The sequence below is a fragment of the Microplitis mediator genome, chromosome 3 (genome assembly GCF_029852145.1).
Source record: "Microplitis mediator isolate UGA2020A chromosome 3, iyMicMedi2.1, whole genome shotgun sequence".
Lineage (NCBI taxonomy): Eukaryota > Metazoa > Arthropoda > Insecta > Hymenoptera > Braconidae > Microplitis > Microplitis mediator.
In genome coordinates this window covers 2,914,181-2,942,054 of record NC_079971.1, presented here as the reverse complement: position 1 = coordinate 2,942,054, position 27,874 = coordinate 2,914,181, and the positions used below count along the sequence as shown (strand labels likewise).

Here is a 27,874-nt window from a genome sequence, read left to right as displayed (position 1 = left end):
TTATCATAAAAACATTAACCTTTTTATGATGATCTGTAGTTATTTTGTACAACGCAATTACATTAATAACACGAGTTTACATAAATAAATATAGTGGGGACAATTAATATAAATTGCCATTTAAATTATTACTAATCCATAAAGTAATTGGTCAAAGTATCGATAGCTTCTGAATAAATGTAAGTAAAAAAATATATTTTAAATCCAAATTATATACTATTTTGTATTTGAAATACAATTTGACTTCTGATACTTTAAAAATAAATCTACTTTTGTTTCGACACCGGGAAAAATTTTAACACCTCTATCGCACTGAGAGAAAAACAATTTAAATTCGAGTAGATATTTTTATTGTCATAAATACTCCAAATGAGTAAATTTTAGATCTGATGAAAATCCGAATTTCGAAAATCAGACCGAAACTAACAACTTTCCTCTTCTTGAAAACTTCCAATTTTTTCAGCGGGAAGTTAAAAAAGTCACCAAAATCGGATTAATTGTTAATGTTGTAATTCCTCATATATACTCCGAAACTTATACCAGCCTTTTGTCTGACAAATAAGTATTTCTGACGTTTTTTTCCGGATGTTTCATATATTAACTTGCTGATTTAATTCAAACATTGAAGTCAAAAATGTTGTCGAGCTTCTTAAGCTCGACAACAGCGGGAAGTTTGAGACTGGTACGCAGGGTCAAACCGTTTTTCAGTTTTTTGTTTATTTTTGTATTTTTTAATCACCAGAATTCTTATGAAAATCACCATCTAAATCCGTTTAGATTAATTGTAATGAATTAAAAACATAAAACTGATTATTCACGAAAAATTTAGCTGACATTTTTGTTTTTACTATTGTCATTTTTTTTTTTTACTTTTTTCTGTCCATTAACTACTGGCAGCGGCATTTGTGTAACAGTAAGATTGAAAAAAAGAGCGACATCTAAGACACCGTCGCAGGATATTTAAAAAAAAAAAGTATACATTTTTTTCTCTCATTGCGGTGTTGTTTTAAAGTTTTCGGAGTTAAATTATTATCTATGATACCGATATTTTTTTTTTACAGTGTAGCAGAAGATTTACTCAACTACTATAAGAAATGTTCAACATGAAGATATTTTTATTGGCAGTTTTGGTAGTGGCTTTGTTTGCTGCCGAAACTTCTGCTGTATGCGTTGGTCGAGGCAGTCCGGTACGAATAAAATATTATTATTGTATATATTAGGGAGTTTCAAAAATAACACTATTTTTTTAATTTATTTATTTTTTTTTTTTTTCCAAATCTTATAGTCTTTAAAGTGAAATTTTTTTGTTTTTTATAAATAAAAGTATTGAAAAATTCTTTTTCAAAAGTTATTCACGGTCAAAATTCAATTCATAGTAAATTTTAGTTTTATTTTACTTTTTCGGCGAAACTTTCAGACTTATCTTAAATTTAATGAAAAAAAAAATAGTCATCTCAAACGAAACACCTTAATATATATATATATTTTATATTATATTACATACTGAAGTGAGTAAAATTATTAAATATATTTATTTTTTTCCCAGTGCTTGACAACTAGTGGAAATTGTTGTGAAGGTTGGTGTGATCCTATAATAGGTACAATGGGGACATGTATGAAATAAATTACCTTGAATTAACGTTGAATTCACTTTTGACAAAGTTTATATCTATCCATTTTTTTCATATGTATAAGAAAACAAGTACGACTATTTTTCTGTGGAATTTCTGCGGTTTTATTTATAAATATTTGTAAACTTTGTCCAACGAAATTTAAAAATATGTTCTATGTATATTAATACCATTTGCTGACTAAAAATTTCAAAATTTTATTTGAAAATAAAAAATTAAAAAAATCTACGGCATAACAAATTTGTATTACAAGCGTCTGAATGTTTTTCATTCTAAAAATTTATTAAACTTATGTCTTTGAAGATGTTCTGTATTTTATTTTAAATATTAGAAAATAAATTTGATTTAAACAAAATATTTATAAATTTTATTTTTAATATAATTATTTGAACCCAAACTCCTACTGCGGTAATAACTATTATTGATAATTAACGTATATATCAACAAAATATATGAATCTTGTATATAAGTAATTATTGATAAATATGACATGTTTGTACTCTTTTTAAAGAGCATCAAATCCTCATTCCTGTCATGTAAAAACAAATATATATATATACATATATATTTATATATACACTAGAGTGTCTCAAAAAATCGATTTTTTTTTTTTTTTCTTAAAGAACATTGAAAAATCGACAGAGTATCTCTAGACAAAGACCCTGTTAAAATATGAGACCTTAATATTAATATTTAAAGGTGACGATTCACGATTTTCTATTTTCCATTTAAATAACATGGGAAAAAAAAATTTTAATTTTGGAATTTTATACCTCGGCGATGGCTTATTGAACAGATAAGTTCAGGATATATTTTTGTAGGGAATTGAACGCTCTACAAAAAAAGTCTCTTATCATTTTTTGATAAATCCATCTGTTCAAAAGTTATTGGAGCTCGAAGTCAAGTTAGAGTAAATTTCGAGATCTTTTTACTTTTCCGGCGAAACTATCGGACTTATCATAAAATGTCGTGAGATCTTTTTTGTAGACAATTTTATTTCCTACAAATTATCATTGATAAATTTTTTTCAAATTTTGCATTTTTTTCTAGTTATTTCCATTTTAATGCCAAGCTCCTAAAAAAGTAGTGTTCTGATCGATTTTAAGAGCTTGGCATTAAAATGGAAACAACTAGAAAACAATGCAGAATTTGAAAAAAATTTATCAATGATAATTTGTAGGAAATAAAATTGTCTACAAAAAAGATCTCACGACATTTTATGATAAGTCCGATAGTTTCGCCGGAAAAGTAAAAAGATCTCGAAATTTACTCTAACTTGACTTCGAGCTCCAATAACTTTTGAACAGATGGATTTATCAAAAAATGATAAGAGACTTTTTTTGTAGAGCGTTCAATTCCCTACAAAAATATATCCTGAACTTATCTGTTCAATAAGCCATCGCCGAGGTATAAAATTCCAAAATTAAAATTTTTTTTTCCCATGTTATTTAAATGGAAAATAGAAAATCGTGAATCGTCACCTTTAAATATTAATATTAAGGTCTCATATTTTAACAGGGTCTTTGTCTAGAGATACTCTGTCGATTTTTCAATGTTCTTCAAGAAAAAAAAAAAAAGTCGATTTTTTGAGACACTCTAATATACACACTTATTCAAAAAATGAAAGGAACAAAAAGATTTCAGAAATTTTTTAGTGACTTTTGGAAGGCTGTATTTTTATCAAAAATGGTCGTATCGAAAAATTCACCATCAATTTTTTTTTGAACATCATTGAAACGGTCTAAAGTAGAATAAACTTGCATCAATTTTACTGGTGAGCCCAGCGAGTAGATTCGGGCGAAACCGTTTTTATAATAATAACATCTTTGATAATGAGATTCTATTCTATTGTTGTATGGTATTGCAGTGTACGTTAGCATTATTAATCCGCATGTGTAATTACTCATATGAGAGAATGGAACCTAGAATATTCTTTGTCAATTAAGCAGATTAGAAAAGCCGTAATTCCTCTAATAACAAATATAATAAATCCTGATCAGTAATTAAATTCCCCTTAATTATTATTAATATTATTACAATTATGGAAATGGTTAACATAATATGGAAAATTTATAAGTAATATGGAAATGGTTACCATACCCGAGTCAAAATTTAAATCGTAGATTGAACGTACTAGACATTGAAAACGTAAATTCAACCTTTAAAGACGTAATTAGTCGTAAAACGTATATTGGACGTAGTTGACGTACGAAAACGTAAATAAGACTTGCGTAATCGTAAATCGTAGACAACCTTTCAAAACTTGCAATAAAACAATTAAACTATATTGGAAACATTTCATTGCCAAAAGACATGTCTAGCAACTAGAAGACAGGAAATAAAAATTCTTAGCTGCTGTAGAAAAATATTTTGGGCCTGGCAGGAGACAACTCTACTGATGCCCAGTTTCTCTAGCTTCTTTGGGTCTTACGGACTACCTAGAAGCTTGTAGACAAAAATGTTTCCGATATAGTTTAATTGTTTTATTGCCAGTCTTGAAAGGTTGTATCTACGATTTACGATTACGCAAGACTTATTTACGTTTTCAACGTCTTATACGTTCAATCTACGATTTAAATTTCGACTCGGGTAACATTATGGTAACCATCACTATACTTATGGTAATGATTTCCATACATTAATAAAAAATAGACAAATGTTGATACAAAAATTAATTTTTTTATGATAATATGTTTAGTTATTTTATCTAATTGCATCGTATACTATGTTATATGTAACAGAATTAACCGTTATCATAAAAAAATTAACCTACGTATGATAATCTTTAGATATTTGTTGCAATGTAATTGCATAAAGGAGATGAGTTTACATAAATAAATATAGTGGGGGCAATTAATCTAAATTGCGATTTAAATTATGACTAATCCATAAAATAATCGGTCGAAGTATCGATAGTTTCTAAATAAATGTAAGTAAATTAATAGATTTTAAATCTAAATTGTATACTTTGAGCTTGAAATACAATTCGCTTTCTTATACTTTAAAAATAAAACGCCGCGAAAAATTTTAACACGGCACTGAGATAAAAATAAAATAAAATTAAAGTTATTATTTTTCTGGTTTCTATAAAAACTCAAAATAAGTACACTGTAAAAAGAGCGGTGTTAAAAATGGACTCATTTTAACTCTGCCCGGTGTTAAAATAAAATTACACCAGTGTAGGAGGAGTAATTCACCGGTGTTAAAAATACCGGTATTAAATCGGGGTAACCGGTGTAAAATCGGAGTAAAATTGGTGTAAAAGTGAGGTAACCGGTGTAAAAGCAGGATAAACTGCGTCCGCTTGGAGTATTAACTTTAAAGATTATAAAACACAAAAAATGTCAGTTCTTTATGAAAATTAATAAAAAATATCATTTATTAACAAGTATAGTGATCGAGTAAGTAAAAATATTTACAAAGTAAAATATTTCAACACCGGTAAAGAATATCTACACCGGCGGCGGTGTTATTTTAACACCGGTCTAAAATATTTACACCGGCAAGGGTGTTATTGCAACACCGGAGATTTTTTTTTAACACCGGTACAGAATGTTTACACCGGCGGCGGCGTTATTTTCACACCACTTTCGGTGTTAAAATTTAACACCACCGATTTTAACACCTACACCGCTTGGACTTACCCCGGTGATTTTTTACAGTGTATCTTTTATTAAAAAAAAAAAATAAAATGGATAGTTGTTACTTTAAAAAAACTATGGCTTCAATTCAGTAATAAATTTCTAAAAACATGTATTAATTCAAGCAAGCAAATATTTATTTAATTTACCTCCATGAAAAAAATTTATAAAAAAAATATACTAAATATATACGAAAATCGGCCAAAAGTTAGTTATTGAAAATACATATTTTGTGTATATTTATATATTTTTTTAATGATTTTTTTTCATGGAGGCAGTTGATACGTTAGTAGATTTATTACAATTAACAACTTCTGTACCCTCGCAGATTTGAATCACGGTGGAAACACCGTGGAAGTGTAAACACCGTGGATCCATCGTGGTTACATGGTGGGTTTGTTCCATTTCACCACCGGGTATACACAGTGTATCCACTATGATTACGCGGTGTATCCACCGTGATTCCATGGTGGCTTTGTGCTATTTCACTACCGTGGTTCCACGCTGTATCCACGCTGTATCCACCGCGTAATCACAATGAAAACACCGTGTATACACGGTGGTAAAGCCGGCGTGGAATCATGGTGGGTACACCACGTAATCACAGTGGTAAAATGGAACAAACCCACCGTGTTTCCACCGTGATTCAAATCTGCGAGGGATATATAGTACTGAATTTAACACCGATAACTTTAACACCAAGACAATTTCGACTAATACCGTTTTTTTTTTACAGTGTAGTGAAAGATTTACTCAACTGCTATACGAAATGTTTAACATGAAGATATTTTTGTTGGCAGTTTTGGTAGTGGCTTTGTTTGCTGCCGAAACTTATGCATGCATTGAACACGGCAATTATGTAGGTACAAAAAAATATCATCATATAAATGCATATATTTATATTATATTATATTATATACTGAGTGGAGTATAATTATCAAATGTATTTATTATTGTTTTTCAGTGCAGGCTTAACACGGATTGTTGCTCCCGTCACTGTCAATTTATGCTTGAAATAGGGCTATGTATAGGTTAAGTTGCCTTAAATTAACCTCAAATTCACTTTCAACTCTGGTTATAAATATTAGACTGGACCAAAAAAATTGACTATTTTTTTTTTCATAGCTATATCGAAAATATTATTCAGAATGACACAAAAAAAATTTCATGAAAGTTTGAGCCCTTAATATTAATTTTAAGAGGTCTATCATCGCAATTTTTAATTTTAATTCATAATTTGATGTTTTACGTCAGAACTGCTCAAACATTCGAGTAAAAAAAATTCATTTCCACTTATTCTTATGTAAAATTAAATTCCCTACAAAAAAGGTCTGATTGAAAATTTTCGTCAGACAAGCCGTTTCCGATTAATTAAGCTTAATAAATTGATATATTTTTTCGATTTAACATTTTTACTTTTGAATTTTGTAACTGACGAATCAATAAATATCTAGAAAAGATCATGACAGAATTTTGAAGGAAATTTAATGCTCTAAAAAAAGGCCGCTTAACATTTTTTGGTAAATTCACTCCTTCGAAAGTTATTCACGTTATTGAAATCGTTTTGACTCAAATTCAACCTTGAATAACTTTCGAAGGAGTGAATTTACCAAAAAATGTTAAGAGGCCTTTTTTTTAGAGCATTAAATTTCCTTCAAAAATCTGTCGTGATCTTTTCTAGATATTTATTGATTCGTCAGTTACAAAATTCAAAGGTAAAAATGTTAAATCGAAAAAATATATCAATTTATTAAGCTTAATTAATCGGAAACGGCTTGTCTGACGAAAATTTTCAATCAGACCTTTTTTGTAGGGAATTTAATTTTACATAAGAATAAGTGGAAATGAATTTTTTTTACTCGAATGTTTGAGCAGTTCTGACGTAAAACATCAAATTATGAATTAAAATTAAAAATTGCGATGATAGACCTCTTAAAATCAATATTAAGGGCTCAAACTTTCATTTAATTTTTTTTTCGTCATTCTGAATAATATTTTCGATATAGCTATGAAAAAAAAAAATAGCCAATTTTTTTGGCCCAGTCTAATAAATATATTTTTTTTTAATTTGTAAGAAAACAATCACGTCTATTTTCTTGTAGAATATCTGGTTTTATTTATAAATATATGTAAACTTTGTCCATAAAAATTCAGTGGGCCATGATTGATTCTTGTTAAATGAAAAAATCCACTAATCAATTGTTAATTATACAAATAACTTATTATTATAGTTATTTTTAATTAATAATTTTTTATTTTTGATTTAAACTAATTTTTAATTAATAATATATTTTAATTTTCCGATTAAAGTTTTTTACAACTAATAATTTAAATATTTTTTTGTTCGTTATTATTTGCAATCAACAACCGCAATTTTATAACTTATTTATAAAAATTAATTTAATTAAAAATAAGTCATAAATTTTCATAATAAATGTCATTTTTGATAATAGTAGTAGAGCAAAATAATTCAACTAGGTCCTTGATAACTAATCAATTAAATTTAATAAGTATTATTTTTTAAAATTATGTGATTATAATAAGAATAGTACGAAATAATTTTTTTTTTCTTTCTAAATAATCGAAAATATTTAACAAATTTCTTTTTATATTTCATAAAACCGAATGGTTGAAGTAGACTGAATAAGTAGTTCATATAAAAGAATCAGCTCGACATTAGTAGGTTCGTCCAGTAGCCAGTGTTCAGACCCAGCAATCAGAAGGACGGCAGTTCGCGCCCAGAGCCCAGCAGAATTTTCACCGAGTTTTTTCACATCATATACCCCACTTGAATATTGTAAACGTTAATAATCATGAATTCTACTAGGATAATTAAATTAAAGATTTTTTTACATTAAATTTATTTGCTTGCTTGGCCGATTGCTGGCTGCCATTAATCGGCCGATAGTCGATCGCCATTAATGGGCCGACGTTATCATTTGTATATTCAGCCGGCGTTCATGGGCCATTAACCCGTCAGCACTCCCGTCAGCTTTTCGGTATATACTTTACGCCCGTGATGAGAGTTTTGCTCACGCTTGACGTCTAGGCACAAAACAAATTTTTTCAAATTTTAAGCAAGAAAATATTTTTCATAAATTCATTACTTTATGTATCATAAGAATAATAAAATATAAAAAAGTGATAATTGTAATTTATTTACAATTAATAAACGTAATTTAAACTTTAACGAATTCAACCGAATAACTTCGCAGACTGCCGAAGGTATACGAGTAGTCACGAGAGTAACCGAACGTAGAATTTTTTTATTTACGCCTTTACGCCCGTGATGAGGAAAATGCTCACATTTTTTGAGGAGCATAAAAAAAAATTTTTTTTATAATTTCCATAACAACTAAACAAATTTTTTTCAAGCGGAATTTGAAAATAGATAAAACTATTCAAAGATAGAAAAAATTTCAACTATTCGTTCCACTTGAAAAAAAAATGTTATTCATGTTTAAAATCGAGCGTGAGCAAAATGCTCATAACGGGAGTGCTGACGGGTTAAAAGTTCCTATTGACTGGCCGTTAATCATCATACTTCGCCCGGCGATGGGCCATCCAAGGGCCGGTTTCCAAACTTTGTATGGGTTGATGCTTTGTCAATACCAATGTGACTTAATATGACCCTGTTACTAGTCGCAAGATTGTTGGGCCATTTCATAAAAAAACAAATAAATGTTGATAAAAAAATTAAATTTTTTATAATAATATTCAGTCATTTTAACTAAAATGCATCGTATGACATAGTTGAACGTTATCATAAAAAAATTAACCTTTCTATGATGATCTCTAGTTATTTTGTACAACGCAATTACATTAATAACACGAGCTTACATAAATAAATATAGTGGGGACAATTAATATAAATTGCCATTTAAATTATTACTAATCCATAAAGTAATTGGTCAAAGTATCGATAGCTTCTGAATAAATGTAAGTGAAAAAATATATTTTAAATCCAAATTATATACTATTTTGTGCTTGAGCATATGAAGGTATTGTTGAGCTCAAAAACAGCGGCAAGTTTTGAGTCTGGCCCGCAGGGTCAAACCGTTTTTCAGATTTTTTTTCATCTTTGTATTTTTTAATCACCAGAATTCTTATGAAAATCACTGTCTGAATCCTTTTAGTTTAATTGTAATTAATTAAAAACGGAAAACTGATTATTCACGAAAATTTTAGCTGCCATTTTGATTTTTACTATTGTCATTATTTTTTTTTTCTTTTTTCTGTCCATTCGCTACTGGCAGCGGCACTTGTATTGTGTAACAGTAAGATTGAAAAAAAGAGCGACATCTAAGACACCGTCGCAGGATATTTAAAAAAAAGTATACATTTTTTTCTCTCATTGAGGTGTTGTTTTAACGTCGTTTTCGGAGTTAAATTTAACATCGACAACCTTAACACCAAGAAAGTGTGGACTTATACCAATATTTTTTTTTTTTTACAATATAGCAAAAGATACACTCAACTACTGTAAGAAATGTTCATCATGAAGATATTTTTGTTGGCAGTTTTGCTAGTGGCTTTGTTTGCTGCCGAAACTTCTGCATGTATTCCAAACGGCGCTATGGTACGAATAAAATATTATTATTGTATATATGATGGAGTTTCAAAAATAACATTTTTTTTTAAGTCTAATAGCCTATAAGTGAAAATTTTTTTTTGTTTTTTATAAATGAAAATATTGGAATATTCTTTTTCAAACGTTATTCAAAGTCAAAATTCAATTCATAGTAAATTTTAGAATTATTTGACTTTTTCGGCGAAACTTTCAGACTTATCTTAAAGTGTGATGCTACCTTTTTTGTCGATCATTTAATTTCCTACAACTTATTTTCTACAAAGTTTTCTAAATTTCTGAAAGCCCTTTAGTTATTTTAAATGTTTATTCGTTCCAAGAAATCGAATTTTGGTCGATTTTATTTACTTACTTATAAATGCGAATAACTAAAGAACTTTGAAAAATTTCGAAAACTTGATGGGAGATAATTTGTAGAAAATGAAATGATCTACAAAAAAGATCTTATAACATTTAAAGATAAGTCTGATAGTTTCGCCGAAAAAGTCAAATGACACTAAAATTTACTATGAATTGAACTTTGACCTTGAATAACTTTTGAAAAAAAAAATTTCTCGACAAATGATAAGGAAACTTTCCTGTAGAGCGTTCAATTTCCAACAAAAATACTTACTTATCGATTTTTTCGATACACCGATTTTTTAGTGAGTGATGAAATTGCAAACTTTAGAAAAATTTTTTCCCATTATGTTATTTAAATAGGAAATTGAAAGCTGCGATTAAGCGGTTGTTAATATTAATATTACACGAAAAACAGAACTGTCGCTGCAACAAGACATGGCCCTGTAGCTGCACCAGGAAAGTCTTGTAGTATTCACAAATGATTGGAATTCGGATTTTTTGTTTCTAAATTTTTTCTTCCTCGTGGCAGCAATATTTTATATCTATAAAATGATGACTATGCTGAAAATTTCAGCCCAATATTTAAATATTTAAACGGCGCTCAAGAATTGTGAATATTAATTGGTAATATGTAACCAATACTTTGAATTAGTTTTTGTATTTTTTTATAACTCAATTATTGTCATTTCACTTAAATATAACTTTTGCATAACCGAAAATATACAGGACAGTCTTGAACAATAAAATTGGGTAAGTTTTGAATAAGCAAAAAAACCTAAAAATTGAATTAAAAAAAAAAAGTATGTAAATAATTTATTATTTATATTCCGCGGGTTGTATTTTTATTCATTATGATACAAATTGATGGCGAAAAAATTGAGTAGCTTTATTATTAATATCCAAGGGTCGCTAGAAAACATCCAAGAGACAGTACTCGGAAACATTAAAAATTCTTGAGCGACGTTTAAATATTTCAATTTTGGGCTGAAATTTTCTGCGTAGTCATGATTTCATAAATATAAACTATAGCTGCCACGAGAAAGAAGAATTTTAGAACAAAAAAATCCGAATTTTGATCATTTTTGATATTTTCGAAATTCGTGAGCGACCTCTTGAAAATTTTTTATCGAGCTGATTTTTGGAGAGGCTTCTTAAAACATCGTGAACTAACAAATTTTCATAAGAGACTCGAAAAAAAAAAAATCGTCGGTTTTTTTGGGCCACCCTAATATAAATATATATATATATATATATATATATATATATATATATATATATATATATATATATATATATTTGCATGTTTAGGTTTCCACTATATAAAAAAAAATGGTGTATTACCGTACGAAGGACGGTGTGGCTCAATAAGTTATAGATCAAATTGAACGGAATATAATATAGTACCGGATAGCTCACCTGGTAGAGCACTCGGCGCGATACCGAATTGGTCTGGGTTCGATTCCCAGTTCGGGCTATCTATATTTTTCTCAATTTATCTATAAATTGTCTTATTGAGAAGGTTATTTGCATGTTTGCATGTTTAAGTTTCCACTATATAAAAATGGGCAAAAAAACATAAAAATATACATATATACATATTTTATGTTATATTATATACTGAATTGAGTAAAATCATTAAATATATTTATTTTTTTCCCAGTGCTCGTCATTTCATGTGAATTGTTGTGAAGGTTGGTGTCAAGCTATGGGTACAGTAGGGATGTGTACGAAATAAATCAGCTTGAATTAACTTTGAATTCTCTTTTAACAAAGTTTATATATATATTTTTTCCATATTTATAAGAAAACAAGTACGACTATTTTTCTGTGGAATTCCTGCGGTTTTATCTATTAAAATTTGTAAATTTTGTCCAACGAAATTTAAAAATATGTTCTATGTATATAAATACCATTTATTGCTGACTAAAAATTTCAAAAGTTTATTTGAAAATAAAAAATAAAAAAATTCTGCGGCCTAACGCATTTGCATTACAAACATCTAAATATTTTTGGTCCTAAAAATTTATTATACCTGTATCTTTGATGATGTTCTGTATTTTATTTTAAATATGAGAAAATAAATTTGATTTAACCAAAATATTTATAAATTTTATTTTTAATATAATTATTTGAACCTAAACTTCTACTGCGGTAATAATTATTGTCGATAATTAAAAGTAATACATATTAAATTAAATATTTCTTGGTAATAAATTACGACATTGTAGAGTGATTCCTTAATTGTATCAGTTCTGTGCGTCCAAAGGTACGTAACAAAAAAAAAAAAAAACGAGAAAAATTCAGCGGCATCGAAATATTGATGAGAATAAAATTGGTAAGTATTTGAATAGCGTTTTTACTTATATTTATTATACTCATGTTACATTTGTAAATTAATTTATTCTGCAAAATATTAAAAAAATTTTTAAGCCGGTAAATATTATGGATGTATATACTAGGATGTCCGTTATTTCCCAAATCGATTTTTATTTACCGATCGCCCCCTGAATCTTTAGTTTATGATCTAAAAAAAAATATCCAACACAAACAGGCTCTTAATTTTCACATTAAACCGTGCCGAAATCATTTTATATTTCCCATTTAAATAACATGGGATTTTTAGACTTTTGACTTTTAATTTTTTTTCTCAGAAACAAATGAGAGTGAAAATTTGATCGAAGCATAATCTGATAGGAAATTGAACGCTCTACAAAAAAATTCTCTTATAAATTTTCGATAAAATAACTCCTTCAAAAGATATTTAACGTTGAACTTGTGTTTGTTATCAATTCTATAATATTTTAAATTCCATATTCATTTTTACTTTTTTTGGATATAAAATCATTGGAATAAAAGACAATTTTTATTATCACTAGAGTACCAATGATCATTTATGTAGATTTCATGGCCTAAACAGAAAATCAAGGGGGAAAAAAACATTGTTACATGAGAAATAAAAAAAATAACATACCTTTCCTCATACAGATGAACTTTAAAATGAATTAATGGAAAGTGGTGAAATAAAAATGTAAAAATTTCTTTGTCTATATATAGTGTTAACATTATAATGTTATAAGTAGATTTATTATTATTTTTGCTTCTTTTATAATTTTTTTGTTAAGCAAGCTTTGGTCACATTAGGTATTTTGTTTTGTACGTAAGTAAATTCAGATTCTTCACAATTTTTTGAAAGATTTAACATTGATAAAATTTTTTCGAAATTAGATGTTGAAACGTGGCCGGGCAATAACGACTATTTAGAAGGCTTACGAATAGTTAAAAATTTACAAGTAATTAATGATGGCGCCGAAAAAGCAATTAAATTAACTCAAGAGTAAATCAACATTTTAACAACACGAGAAGACCAAAAACAATATTTGATACAAGTTGTAAGTGAGCACAAAACAAAATATCCTAATGCGACCAAAGCTTGCTTAACAAAAAAATTATAAAGGAAGCAAAAATAATAATAAATCTGCTTATAACATTATAATGTTAACACTATATATAGACAAAGAAATTTTTACATTTTTATTTCACCACTTTCCATTAATTCATTTTAAAGTTCGTCTGTATGAGGAAAGGTATGTTATTTTTTTTATTTCTCATGTAACAATGTTTTTTTCCCCTTGATTTTCTGTTTAGGCCATGAAATCTACATAAATGATCATTGGTACTCTAGTGATAATAAAAATTGTCTTTTATTCCAACGATTTTATATCCAAAAAAAGTAAAAATGAATATGGAATTTAAAATATTATAGAATTGATAACAAACACAAGTTTAACGTTAAATATCTTTTGAAGGAGTTATTTTATCGAAAATTTATAAGAGAATTTTTTTGTAGAGCGTTCAATTTCCTATCAGATTATGCTTCGATCAAATTTTCACTCTCATTTGTTTCTGAGAAAAAACATTAAAAGTCAAAAGTCTAAAAACCCCATGTTATTTAAAAGGGAAATATAAAATGATTTCGGCACGGTTTAATGTGAAAATTAAGAGCCTGTTTGTGTTAGATATTTTTTTTTAGGTCATAAACTAAAGATTCAGGGGGCGATCGGTAAATAAAAATCGATTTGGGAAATAACGGACATCCTAGTATATATATTATATATAGGAAATCGAATAAGCTTTGAAATGAATACCAACACGCTACATTCATATTTTAATTTTTTTGTTTAAGATTCGATTCGTCGTATATATTAACAAAATATATGAATCTTGTATATTAGTAATTATTGATAAATATGACATGATGTATACTTTTTTTAAAGAGCATCAAATTCTCATTTCTTTCATATAAAAAAAATATATATATATATACATATACATATACTAGATACTATATATTATTTATATATGTACTTATTCAAAAAATGAAAGGAACAAAAAGATTTTAGAAATTATTTTGTGATTTTCGGGAGGCTGTATTTGCATAAAAAATAGTTGTATTGAAAAATTAACCATCAATTTTTTTTTTAACATCATTTAAAGGGTTTAAAGTAGAATAAACTTGCATCAATTTTACTGATGAGCCCAGCGGGTATATTCGAGGCGAAATCGTTTTTATAATAATAACATCTTTGATAATTAGATTCTATTCCATTGTTGTACACGGCAAGATTGGAACCCGACTGGTTACTGTTCTGCACCGTACTAAGAAGGGTGCAGAACAGTAACCAGTCGGGTTCCAATCTTTCCGTGTATGGTATTGCAGTGCACATTAGCATTATTAATCCACATATGTAACTACTCATATGAGAGAATAGAATCTAGAATATTCTTCATCAATTAAGCAGATCAGAAAAGCCGTAATTCCTCTAATAACAAATATAAAAAATCCTGGTCAGTAATTAAATTCCCTTTAATTATTATCAATATTATTACAATTATGGGAACGGTTAACATAATATGGAAAATTTATAAGTAATATGGAAATGGATACCATAACATTATGGTGACCATCACTATACACTGATAGAAAATTTATATTGACTCAAGAAATATTTTCTTGAGCCAAGAATTTATTTCTGAAGAAAACCAATTGTCTTGCTTCAAGAAATTCTTGTCTTGATTTAGATTTTCTTGGCTCTATAGATTTTGTATCTTCGATGGATAACTCTCGTGTCTTGATCCGAAACTATATTATCTTCAATTGATACTATCGAATTCTTCAAGCAAGACCACTTGTCTTCAACTAAAAATGTCGTATTATTATTTTAAAAACTTTAAATTTTTGGTTCAAGTAATAATTCCTTGATAGAAGATGTTTTTAAAGTAATGAAAAAAAAAATTTTTTTTAAAATAAATTTCTACTTTAACATATCTGAAGTAAATGAATGTAGTCCTAAAAAATCACTTAAAAACTTTTTATTTTTAAAATAAAAAAAAAAGTTTTTTTTCAAGCTGAGTAAATTGATATCTTGATTTAAAAACCGCGCCATTCTCGAAACGAGTCGGTAATGTCTTAAACCTAGATTTTGCCTATCTTAATCCAAGAGCAAGAAATTCTTGAACGAAATATGTCAGAATTTTGTTTCAAAACAAAAAAGGCTTCATCGAAAAATCAAATTCTCAAACAAAGAATTTTTTTTCTCTATCCGAGAATTTCAATTTTTTGGTTCAAGGACTTATTTCTTGAATTAAAACAATTAAAAATTTTGAAACAAGAACCACATTTCGAAGAAAAAATTTTCTTGAATCAAGATAGTTTTTCTATCAGTGTACTTATGGTAATGATTTCCATATATTAATAAAAAATAGATAAATGTTAATACAAAAATTAATTTTTTTATGATAATATGTTTAGTTATTTTAACTAATTGCATCATGTACTATGTTATATGTAACACAGTTGAACGCTATCATAAAAAATTAACCTATGTGTGATAATCTTTAGCTATTTTATACAACGCAATCACATAAAGGACACGAGTTGTCTCATCTTCTATTTTGAGTCCGAAAAGTATCGATATTGTATTTCACAATGAAATTATTAATTTTCATGTTTTTTGCTAGCTTCAATTGGCGTTTTGATTATGAGAATTTTAACTTGTCATAGGGTTTTGGAAAGCTTGAGGAATCAGATTTAAAAACCTAAGCATAAATTTAAAAAATATTAAAATTAAAATAGCGACCTTGCTTAGAGTAGAGTTAGAGAGCTCGTTTTTTGGGCAGACTTCATTTCTCGGCAACCACTGACGCTTGAGGGTAAGAGCAACAAAAAATATACACATTTTTTTTGAATCACCCTAATATGTATTATATATGCTCATAGACGCCACATGTATATTTGAATACATGTCTCATATATGCAGTTTGGCCTGGATATATCTGAATATATATTTTTTTTCGTATTGATGCTTTGTCAATACTAATGTAACTTAATATGACCCTGTTACTAGTCGCAAGATTGTTTGGTCATTAGATAAAAAAACAAATAAATTTTGATAAAAAAATTAAATTTTTTATGATAATATTCAGCCATTTTAACTAAAATGCACCGTATGACATAGTTGAACGTTATCATAAAAAAATTAACCTTTTTCTATGATGATCTTTAGTTATTTTGTACAACGCAATTACTTTGATAACACGAGTTTACATAAATAAATATAGTGGGGACAATTAATATAAATTGCGATTTAAATTATTACTAATCCATAAAGTAATTGGTCAAAGTATCGATAGCTTCTGAATAAATGTAAGTGAAAAAATATATTTTAAATCCAAATTATATACTATTTTGTGCTTGAGCATATGAAGGTATTGTTGAGCTCAAAAACAGCGGCAAGTTTTGAGTCTGGCCCGCAGGGTCAAACCGTTTTTCAGATTTTTTTTTCATCATTGTATTTTTTAATCACCAGAATTCTTATGAAAATCACTATCTAAATCCTTTTAGTTTAATTGTAATGAATTAAAAACGGAAAACTGATTATTCACGAAAATTTTAGCTGCCATTTTGATTTTTACTATTGTCATTATTTTTTTTTTCTTTTTTCTGTCCATTAGCTACTGGCAGCGGCACTTGTATTGTGTAACAGTAAGATTTAAAATAAGAGCGACATCTAAGACACCGTCGCAGGATATTAAAAAAAAAAAGTATACATTTTTTTCTCTCATTGCGGTGTTGCTTTAAAGTTTTCGGAGTTAAATTTAACATCGATAACCTTAACACCAAGAAAGTGTGGACTTATACCAATATTTTTTTTTTTTTACAATATAGCAAAAGATACACTCAACTACTGTAAGAAATGTTCATCATGAAGATATTTTTGTTGGCAGTTTTGCTAGTGGCTTTGTTTGCTGCCGAAACTTCTGCATGTCTTCCAAACGGCGCTACGGTACGAATAAAACATTATTATTGTATGTATTAGGGAGTTTTAAAAATAACCTTTTTTTTTTAAGTCTTAAAGCCCATAAGTGAAATTTTTTTTTTGTTTTTTTATAAATGAAAATATTGAAATATTTTTTTTCAAACGTTATTCAAAGTCAAAATTCAATTCATGGTAAATTTTAGAATTATTTGACTTTTTTGGCGAAACTTTCAGACTTATCTTAAAGTGTGATGCTGCCTTTTTTGTCGATCATTTAATTTCCTACAACTTATTTTCTACAAAGTTTTCTAAATTCCTGAAAGCCTTTTAGTTATTTTAAATGTTTATTCGTTCCAAGTACTCGGAAACATTAAAAATTCTTGAACGACGTTTAAATATTTTAATTTTGGGCTGAAATTTCCAGCGTAGTCATGACTTCATAAATATAAACTATAGCTGCCACGAGAAAAAAGAACTTTAGAACCAAAAAATCCGAATTTTGATCATTTTTGATATTTTCGAAATTCGTGAGCGACCTCTTGAAAATTTTTTATCGAGCTGATTTTTGGAGAGGCTTCTTAAAACATCTTGAACTAACAAATTTTCATAAGAGACTCGAAAAATAAAAAAATAGTCGGTTTTTTTGGGCCACCCTAATATATATATTTATATATATATATTTTTTATGTTATATTATATACTGAATTGAGTAAAATTATTAAATATATTTATTTTTTTCCCAGTGTACGTCAGATAATGTGAATTGTTGTGAAGGTTGGTGTCAACCTATGGGTACAGTAGGGATGTGTACGAAATAAATCAGCTTGAATTAACTTTGAATTCACTTTTAACAAAGTTTATATATATATTTTTTTCATATTTATAAGAAAACAAGTACGACTATTTTTCTGTGGAATTCCTGCGGTTTTATCTATTAAAATTTGTAAACTTTGTCCAACGAAATTTAAAAATATGTTCTATGTATATAAATACCATTTGCTGACTAAAAATTTCAACAGTGTATTTGAAAATAAAAAATTAAAAAATTCTGCCGCCTAACGCATTTGCATTACAAACATCTAAATATTTTTGGTCCTAAAAATTTATTATACCTGTATCTTTAATGATGTTCTGTATTTTATTTTAAACATGAGAAAATAAATTTGATTTAAAAATAGTATATTACACCAGTGTAATACATTATTGTATATACACACCCTTGTATAGAAGGGCAGAAAAGATTTTCAACTAAATTTTCGGTTGGGATCGAAAAAAAAAAATTGCCGAAAAAAAAGACACTAATATACATACATACATTTCTACAAATTAATATATTATTCTCGTTCCTATCATACTTAACTTGTTTTATATTTTGCAAACGTATATAAATATGTACGACATGAGTTGCATTTATACAAATTAACTGTATTATTTTTTTGAGCAAACAAAAGTCCCTAAACTAACTTGTTATTCAAGTCTGTACGTAGTGTTACAATAGTTTGATATACATTTAAATATTTTAAACCGGCATGAAAAATAAATTTTGAAAATGAAACGTGTTCAAGAAAGTCATTAAAAGTTAATTAAAAATAAAATTTTTTTGATGATTTACATGTCCAATGGATGATAATTATTCATGAAAATCTATGATAGTAGCTTTCAAGTGATTAAATAATTAATTTAACGCTGTACGATCAAGTAAATTTTACGTAATTCCCGCTCGCTGGGGTCAATGACATTATGAGAGATTCAATCTGGAGAAATGAAACGACTAAGACGTTATATATATGTTTGGCGTCAACTGCGGTGTCTTTAACTATAGTATCATATCACACGACGTCTTAAAAATTAAATATATACATCTCAAATTACTTCCAGTCTTATAAATTATAAAGCAAGCTTTTTTTGATACTTTTTCTTCAGTTCATTCTAATTTCATTAATAATATGTTAATTTATCTTCAAAATTAATAATGAGTCTTATGCTACATTGTAATTAATTTGCGGAATAAACGCTGATTTAATTCGCACAGAAAAAAAGGATTTCATGACGTAAAAAATTTTTACTTGTCCCAAGAAATTTATGGCTCTATAAATCGAAAAACATTTTCTAGGAGCAAGAAAAAATTTTTTGAGGCAAGAAAAAAATTCTTGCGGCAAGAAAGTTTTTCTAGTCCTACTCTCTTAAAATGAAAGTGAAAAGTGCTGGAAATCAGTGAATATTCACTGCATAAACAGTCCCAAGTATATCACTTATTCAATCAGTGGTATATACTTGGGACTGTTTATGCAGTGAATATTCACTGATTTGCAGCACTTTTCACTGATTCATTGTAAGAGAGTAAGAAAATTGTTGTCTTCAATATAATAACGCAAAATATTTCTTGCGCCAAGAAATCTTTTTATTTTCTGTGCGGCGGCAATAATTTCCTCGAAGTTAAAATCACTCCAAAGGGGAGTTTATTTCAAAATTTAAACTCCGGAGTTGAATAAAATCTTCATGTTTTTTTAAATTGCGGAACTCTGAGTGACGGAGTGAATTCGAATTGAAATAAATACCCCTAAATGTGAAATCACGTCGGTAAGTAAATCAGCTGTTAAGCTAGTATTTTTTGGTATAAATTTCGTGACCAAACGATTCAGAAAAGATTGAATTATTTTATTTTGTACATTAAATTAACGGCATGAAAAAAATCTTTTTCCAGTATTCCATTAAAGTTGACTGAGGCTTTACTTGCAAAACGTTTTTGTTAATAACAAAAAAAATTACAACTTCTTGTCTAAGGTTTTTGTACTGGAAGATTCGTCAGACTTTTCTCTATTCAATGCAATTTTTTTATTTGACTTCGGCAATTTTTGGCCACAAAACTTGGTATAGTAAGGGAAGTAGACTAAAACTCCATATTCACTCCCGATTTTTAAATGTAATAATAATTTTTCAACTAAAATTAATGTTTGTATTTGAATTTAACCCGTAACAGTAAACTTAATAATAATTATTTAAATATTCCAAACATAATAAAAGTTTATAAAAAAAAAAAAAAAAAAAATACGGACATCCGACATCTGAGTGATCTCCTACAAGTGTTTCATTACTATACGGATAGACTAAAAGTACATATGTTACTTTTCATAGCAAAGCCTTTTCATTATGTAATCCACCCACACGGTAACAAAAGAAAATTTTTTAACCAATGAAAAAAAAATCGGTACAATAGATAAAAAGTATTGTCCTTCCGTATACAAAAGGTACTCACTTGTGTGTATACAATGTATAAATATATAGATATAGACATAGCGTGTAACGTTTTCATTCATTCTACGTCCATTCATGAGGACCCTAATATAAACCCACTCCAATACAAGTGTATAAGTAGCTAGCCCTGGGTCAAAACTTACCAGTCTTTTGGCATTTGGATCCGCCCCTTGTTGTAATAGCTCAGTAACAGACTCAATATGGCCCCCAGCAGCCGCTAATATAAGTGGGGTTGTCCCGTCCTAAATCAAACAGACTCATTTAATATCCGTGTAGACACTAAATATATAGACATAGATCTACATAAATATATATGTGTACATAGTGATCCTGGAGTTAACAAACAATCAACAATTTTTGGATTTTTTTTTTTAAGTTAATTACAAAAAAATCAAAACTCAAAATATGCACTTGTAGAAAATTTTAAAAACTATAGGCGCGAATTTTAAATATTTTTTTTTTTTTATAATTTGTTTTAAAAAAAATACAAAAATTATTAGACGTCGGCTAACTTCAGTATCATATGTATATATGGGGGACGGGGGGCAAAACAGGGAAACCCCAAAATTTTTTTTAAATATAATTGAGCATTATTTTGAATTATTTTTGTTAAACTTTTTCAAAAATCGAGTGTCAGTCAAAAAAAGTTAATGACTTTTGATTTATGATAAAAACTATTAAAAATTTTTTTTTTGTATCCAATAATTATGTAAAATGTAATTTTTTTTTATGTAAAATACTAGAGCTATTCATAGATAATAATGATACAAGACATTCTGAAAGACTAGCTATTAAAAAGAATAATGTAAATTTTAAAATGCTATACTTTTCTACTGTGCTATACGAGCAATCATTTGTTGTGTCAATTATCCGTCTTTGGCAAGAGTTACCCTTAGATCTGATTAAATCAGGCAATATTAAGATCTTTAAAAATAAGTTGTATGATTATCTACTAAATCTAGATTTTAATTGACGAAATTTGTAACAGTATATCGTTGAATTTTTCATTTCTTATTATTGATTTTGGCTTTGTCTATATATAATTGATTCAAATTTAAATTAATAGTATTGTTGTTGTTTGATCATTTTCAAATTTGTTCTACTGCTGTAAGATCATGTACCAGAAGATCGGAACGTTTTTCGCGCAACGAAAATTAAAAATTTATATAATTTGACTTCTTGAGAGGCAGTTGGGGTGACCTGCAGTTTTCGGCTGACATACTAGCGCATGTACGAAACTCTAGATCCAGTAGATTTTTTACTTTTCATGTTGTTTTTTGTTTTTCGTCTCACGAAAAACATTCCGAACTTCAGGTACATGTAAGATCATCTGTATGATTTCACTTTGCCATTTGGCCTGTGCCTTGGCATGAAAATTTAATAAATAAAAAAAAATAAAAAAATTCAATTTAATTTAATCAAACTCATTAAATATCCAGAAAATTTTTTTTCACCTTTTTCCCGCAAAAATGAAAATTGTTTTTTTTAACGGCCAACAAAATTTCTATTAACTTTGAATATCATTAAAAAAAAAAAATGTAGCGTATTTGAGTCCTCGAAAACTTTTATTAGTATTTCCTTAAGTGCCCCGTTTTGCCCCGCTTTCCCTCTATATTGAACAGATTTATCTAATAAAGCTTCAGCAAACATATTAATTCAAAACAATCAATCAACTGGCACGAGCTATAGCGATAAAAGTTTACATTTAGTAATAAATTTAAATAGAAACGTTAATTAAATAGATTAGATAGACGATTAATGTTAAGTTTTAATTACATTTTGTGTTCTTTTTCACAGTACTAAATTAACTTGCAAGTTTTGTTAATTACGTCATGCACACTTTATATATAATTCATTGATTGTACTAACGATGAATGATGATATGTTATATAATTTCTTTATATTTATGTTTGCATTTATTCATTATTATTATTCTGGTTTTTTATTTTTTTTCAATTATAAAAAATTCAACGAGTTAAATACTGACCTTGTCTTTGCAGTCGACATGAACACGTCCCGAGTCTAAAAGAACTTGCAGACGTTTTGCATCACCACGAGCCGCTGAAAGATGCAGTTCTACATCCCATGGAGATTCTTTCTAAATAAATTAAAAACAAGTTTTTTGTTGTCTGATAATTTTATTTATCAATATCCGGATAAGTAATTAAATTTTTTATAATTGAAATTATATTTTTTAATCAATTTTATTTCATCCAATCAACGAAATTCATTAAAGTCTAATAAGAATAAATAGATTGCTTATTTAATCTCTATTTAGATTAGTTTGTTACTAAATAATTTTTATTTAATCAATAAATCGAATTATAGATTTTAAAATCTAATCTATTTTATTTAAAACTTAAATTTTATTTCATCGATAATTTTTTTTATGAATAATTAAAATATTCGAGATTATAATTTTGAATTTTAAATTTTGTAAATATTGACATTTAGTAATTAATATTTTTTAATAATAAGTGAACCAAAAAAATTAAAATAAGCCGTTATTCATGATAATTTTTAAATTACTGCTATTAATGACGTCAATCGATTTCGCGCCATTTAAATAAATAATTTAAATGTTTAATTTTATAATTTATTATGATACTGAAGTTAGCTGGCGTCTAATAATTTTTGAATTTAAAAAAAAATAATAAATTATAAATAAAAAAATATTCCAAAAAATTGCACCCATAGTTTTTTTAATTTTCTACACGCGCATATTTTTAGTTTTTTTCTTTTTTTCGTAATTGATGTTGAAAAAAAAACCGAAAATTGTTAATTGTCTGCTAACTTCAGGATCATAATTTATTCATAACTAAAACCGGGGTAAATACAGGCGGTATAGGTGTTAAAATTTTCGGTGTTAAATTTCAAAACCGAAAGCAGTGTTACAAAAATTTCCCGATATTTAAATATTTTTCAGTGTTGAAAATATTTAACTTTTTGAATATTTTAACTTACGCGATCCTACAGTTAGACAGTATTTTTATTAATTGATTGAATTATTGGTGATTTAAATTTCGGGTGTAAAATTGTGTAATTTTTAAATAAATTTCGAATAACATAGATAATTATTTAAATAAGTCCATAGCAAAATTGAAATTTCCTCATGAGTGATGACACTGAAGTTAGCAGGCAATTAAAAATTTTTGGATTTTTTTTTGAATAATTAACTTTGAAGAAAAAAAAAACTGAAAATATGTACATGTAGAAAATTTAAAAGACTACAAGTGCATTTTTTTTAAATATTTTTTTTTTATAATTTATCGTTTTTTTTTAAATCCAAAAATTATTAGACGTTGGCTCATTTCAGTATCATCATGAGTATAATGTAGCAGACATCAGACAAATTTAAAATTATAAATAAATAGAGTAAATAATTAAAAAAAAATATTTACAAAAAATGCACTTATTAATTTTTTAATTTTTTAAATGCGCATTTTTTAAAAATTTAATTTTATTAATTATTTATTCTATTTATTAATAATTTTAAATTTGTCATGTCTGCTACATTCACACTCATACTTTCCTCCAGATATTCATTAAATTGTTATGTTTTTTTATATGTAATACATTTTTTATTCTAAATTCTATACGTGGAATTTTCTTACACCGATTTAACACCGGTATTATTTCTATTTCATTTAAACACCGCGTAATGTTAAATTGAGTGAATTTTAAACACCGCTCTTTTTACAGTATATAGAAAATAATGATGTCATAAAAAACAAAAATTAGTATTGGTAATTTGAATTTAAATAAAATTTAAAACATGCAAAGCTTGTATTGTAAAATACATGAATGCTTTTCATATGTTAACACGTGTTTTGTAATGTTATTTACGAGTTGTCAATGACATGACCTCGCTATTTTTTCGACTTATTATATGCTAATAAAAATTGTTATTGCAAAATTTCAATGACGTTTAATTTATAAAGCAAATGAATCAAGTTGACACAACTGTTTTTTAAAATTATTAATTAAAATTAATTACCTTCATAGACATTTTTGAAAATTTAATTTATTGAGGCTGATACTATTTTTAAAAATTTACTTATTTATTTTTAAATTATGAGAATGCAATTTTTTTAACACATTGTTATGCACTGACACGTTCAATCGTCCGTAAAAAAATAAAAGAAAATCACAAATGCATTATTGCAATTAATCTATTAATTATTTAATTTTGTTATAAATAATTAAAAAGAAATATTATTTTATGTTTAATGATGAGAATCATTTCAAAATCACTCAGGTATTATTACATGCTTGTATTTTTAGTTTTTCAACTGACATAAGATAGAAACGTCAGACACTTTGCCGTCGAATGACTTCGTGTCACTGAATTATGCTCGATACGTTCTAATGCTCAAGAGTCTATTTTTTTTTTCTTTTTTTTTTTTGTGTGATCACACGTTAATAAGTTATACGTGAGCTTTATTTATTTTCCTGAAGCTGGCACTGCTGTCTTATAAATATTCTGCTTTACCTGGCAGCGCTTTACTGATTTAAAATTCCCGCGCAATTTTGAAAATCGGAGGATTCAATGATTTCCGTCGCGCTGTCAAATGACCGCGAATTCTTATAGAATTCGACGAAATAAGACTTTTTTAAAGAATTGAATTGTTCGATATCTCGGTCAGTTTTCGAGAAAAATTCGATTTTCTCAAAAAAGTAAAAAATTTCAGAAATTTTAATGTGTTCTTTTTTGGAAAGAACATTTGAAGACAATAATGTAAAAAAAAACTTCTACAATAGTCCATTTTTGAAAAAGTTACAGCTATTTGAAAAAAAAATCATATTTCGTCGAGTTCTACAAGAATTCGCGGTCATTTGACAGCGCTACAGAAAGTAGATTTCCCAAAAAAATCTAAAATTTAATAGACGTCAGCTAATTTCATTATCATTGACTTAATTAAAAAAAAATTGTAAATTTAAAAATACTTTGTCTCTGCTATCATTTATTTTTCTAATTTTAAAAGTATAACTGCAATGATAAGATATAAAAATATGAAATAGGTTTCCATGAGCCTCAGATTTTAAATAAATTTTTTTCAATACTTTATAAATAATTATATGCATAATAATAATAAATAGCGGATTTATTTTCACAAATATTGTATTTTCTAGATAAGTTTTATTTTTATATCGACGGTATTGATGAACTGTAGATTACCACTATTATATACTTAGCTCAATTCATATCTATTTTTTTTTCTTTTTGTTATATATTAATTAATAATGTATATAAATATGGAATATTAAATTGATTTCATTTATATTGCTGTACCTGTTCAATGTATAATATATCAATTTACATCAATAAATAAGTATCGTTTCTTAAATTATTTATTTAACAAGGAATGAAATAAGAGAGGAGTAAGAAAGTATTTTTTTGTTGATGTTTATTTTTTCATTTATGAAAAGTTATCGAACGTATGAAATAAATTAATAATTCTTGGCAATAATTCCATCTTTTTTGGCCAATCGCACAATGCAGTCATCAGATTCACCCTGTAAGCAAACGAAATTTATTTAATTAGTAATCTAATAAATTAATAAAATATCATACTGAAGTTAGCCGACATCTAATAAATTTTGGTTTTTCTTAAAAACGATAAATTAAAAAAAAAATATTTTTAAAAATTGCATCTGCAGTTTTTAAAATTTTCCACATGTGCATACTTTTTTTTAATAGATTTGTTGAAAGAAAAGTCAAAAATTATGAATTCTGTCAACTTCAGGATCATAATAAAATTAATTATATTTCAAATTTGTGATCCTGAAGTTAGAACACAAATAAGAATTTTTGCATTTTTTTTCAACAAATCAATTACAAAAAAAAAAATAACTAAAAGTATGCACATGTAGAAAATTAAAACAGCTGTAGATGAAATTTTTTGAAATATTTTTTTTATAATTTATCATTTCTAAAATATCCAAAAATTATTGGACGTCGGCTAACTTCAAGATCATTTAAATTTTTGAAATATAATTCAAATGCTGGAGTTTTAAAAGTTTAAATAAACAATTTAATTACCATACGACGAATAGCTCCACAAATTGCATAAATTTTGTGGGTGTCTGTCATACGTCCAGTTGTAGGATCGATATCAGCAAGAGTCAGTTGAATAGATGCATGATCTTTAGCATGAATAATTTGGTTGCTTGCAGAACTGTGAAAAAATAAAATTATTAATATTTAATTTCAAGTAATTGTTGTGATAAATTATCATACTAGCATAATTGCGCAATTAAAATAAAAAAATATAAATTTTATTCTGCAGCGCCAACCAAAAATCCTAACCTCTATTTTTTTAAATAATTAAAAATAAATATTCTTTAAAATATGAACTAAGATTTGAAAATAATGTGTCATTAAAAAATAAAATAGTAAATATTTATAAAAAAAATTATTAATTGTTGATAGATATTATTATTTAAAAACTTATTGACAAAAACACGTGTGACTTACCATTTCCTCGGCCAGTAAAGGTCAACGAATTCTTTTTGGTCGTTTTCCATTTTAATAAACTGTAAAATAATAAAATAATGACATTAATACCATTAATATAAATATTTGTTATGATTTATATTATTAAATTGTTATATTTATTGATAGTAAACTTACGATCTACACAATGGACATGTGTCAAGAAAAAAGAAAGAGCGCGTTGATCAACGCAGGGTTGCCACAAAAATTTTTTTTCTAAGTCGCCTCATCATTTTCATTTTTTTCAAGTTTAAAATAATTCTATTGGCTCACAGTTTATTTTTTATTAGCCAATAAGAGTACACTATAATTTACCGCGTAAATTCAAATTAACTCTAAATAAGTATTATTGTAATTTAATTTTTTTTTGTAGTGAGAAATTATAGGATATTTTCATCCTTTAAAATTATTATAATAAGTATATAAAAGAAAACCCTAGGTCTAATCTCATGAGTAATAACAATAACAGAATTAAATAATTTGTTCGTTATGACTTCTTGTAATATAATTATACAGTTCAACTAATTTATCTTAATCATTTCCTATCAACAGGTAATAAATGAAATTCCAAGATTTATAATATTCAACAAATTGAAAGAAAATTA

General features: G+C 27.1%; 2 protein-coding genes and 4 long non-coding RNA genes across 7 annotated transcripts in view; 4 read left to right on the top strand and 2 right to left on the bottom strand.

Annotated features, from left to right (window-relative positions):
• The window catches only part of LOC130664518 (ankyrin repeat domain-containing protein 29-like), a 39,581-nt gene extending 14,452 nt beyond the window's left edge, over nt 1-25,129 (bottom strand). The window contains exons 1-3 of one of the 2 annotated variants that reach the window (XM_057464464.1): nt 24,771-25,129; nt 22,761-22,871; nt 20,917-21,015 (exon numbers count right to left, since the gene is read on the bottom strand). In XM_057464464.1, coding sequence (XP_057320447.1) covers nt 20,917-21,015; nt 22,761-22,871; nt 24,771-24,782 — 222 coding nt within the window. In that variant the 5' untranslated portion in view covers nt 24,783-25,129. The remainder of the gene's footprint in view (nt 1-20,916; nt 21,016-22,760; nt 22,872-24,770) is intronic. The other variant, XM_057464465.1, reaches the window with a different exon arrangement.
• On the top strand, nt 36-1,935 carry LOC130664522 (uncharacterized). Its single transcript, XR_008989418.1, has 3 exons — nt 36-179; nt 1,062-1,187; nt 1,547-1,935. It is a non-coding gene; the product is annotated as an uncharacterized LOC130664522 (long non-coding RNA).
• LOC130664525 (uncharacterized) lies at nt 4,445-7,624 on the top strand. The gene is made up of 3 exons (XR_008989421.1): nt 4,445-4,560; nt 6,009-6,131; nt 6,237-7,624. It is a non-coding gene; the product is annotated as an uncharacterized LOC130664525 (long non-coding RNA).
• On the top strand, nt 9,145-12,260 carry LOC130664524 (uncharacterized). The gene is made up of 4 exons (XR_008989420.1): nt 9,145-9,211; nt 9,529-9,606; nt 9,734-9,851; nt 11,863-12,260. It is a non-coding gene; the product is annotated as an uncharacterized LOC130664524 (long non-coding RNA).
• Nucleotides 16,838-18,577, top strand: LOC130664523 (uncharacterized). Its single transcript, XR_008989419.1, has 4 exons — nt 16,838-16,905; nt 17,214-17,303; nt 17,428-17,545; nt 18,262-18,577. It is a non-coding gene; the product is annotated as an uncharacterized LOC130664523 (long non-coding RNA).
• Nucleotides 25,130-26,164: 1,035 nt separating the features above from the next.
• LOC130664519 (40S ribosomal protein S21-like) lies at nt 26,165-27,507 on the bottom strand. Its single transcript, XM_057464466.1, has 4 exons — nt 27,408-27,507; nt 27,252-27,310; nt 26,817-26,952; nt 26,165-26,290 (listed from the first exon to the last, which is right to left on the bottom strand). Exons 2-4 carry the CDS (start codon nt 27,299-27,301, stop codon nt 26,225-26,227), a joined length of 252 nt encoding a protein of 83 aa, XP_057320449.1. The 5' UTR covers nt 27,302-27,310; nt 27,408-27,507; the 3' UTR covers nt 26,165-26,224.
• Between the last annotated feature and the right edge of the window lie 367 nt (nt 27,508-27,874).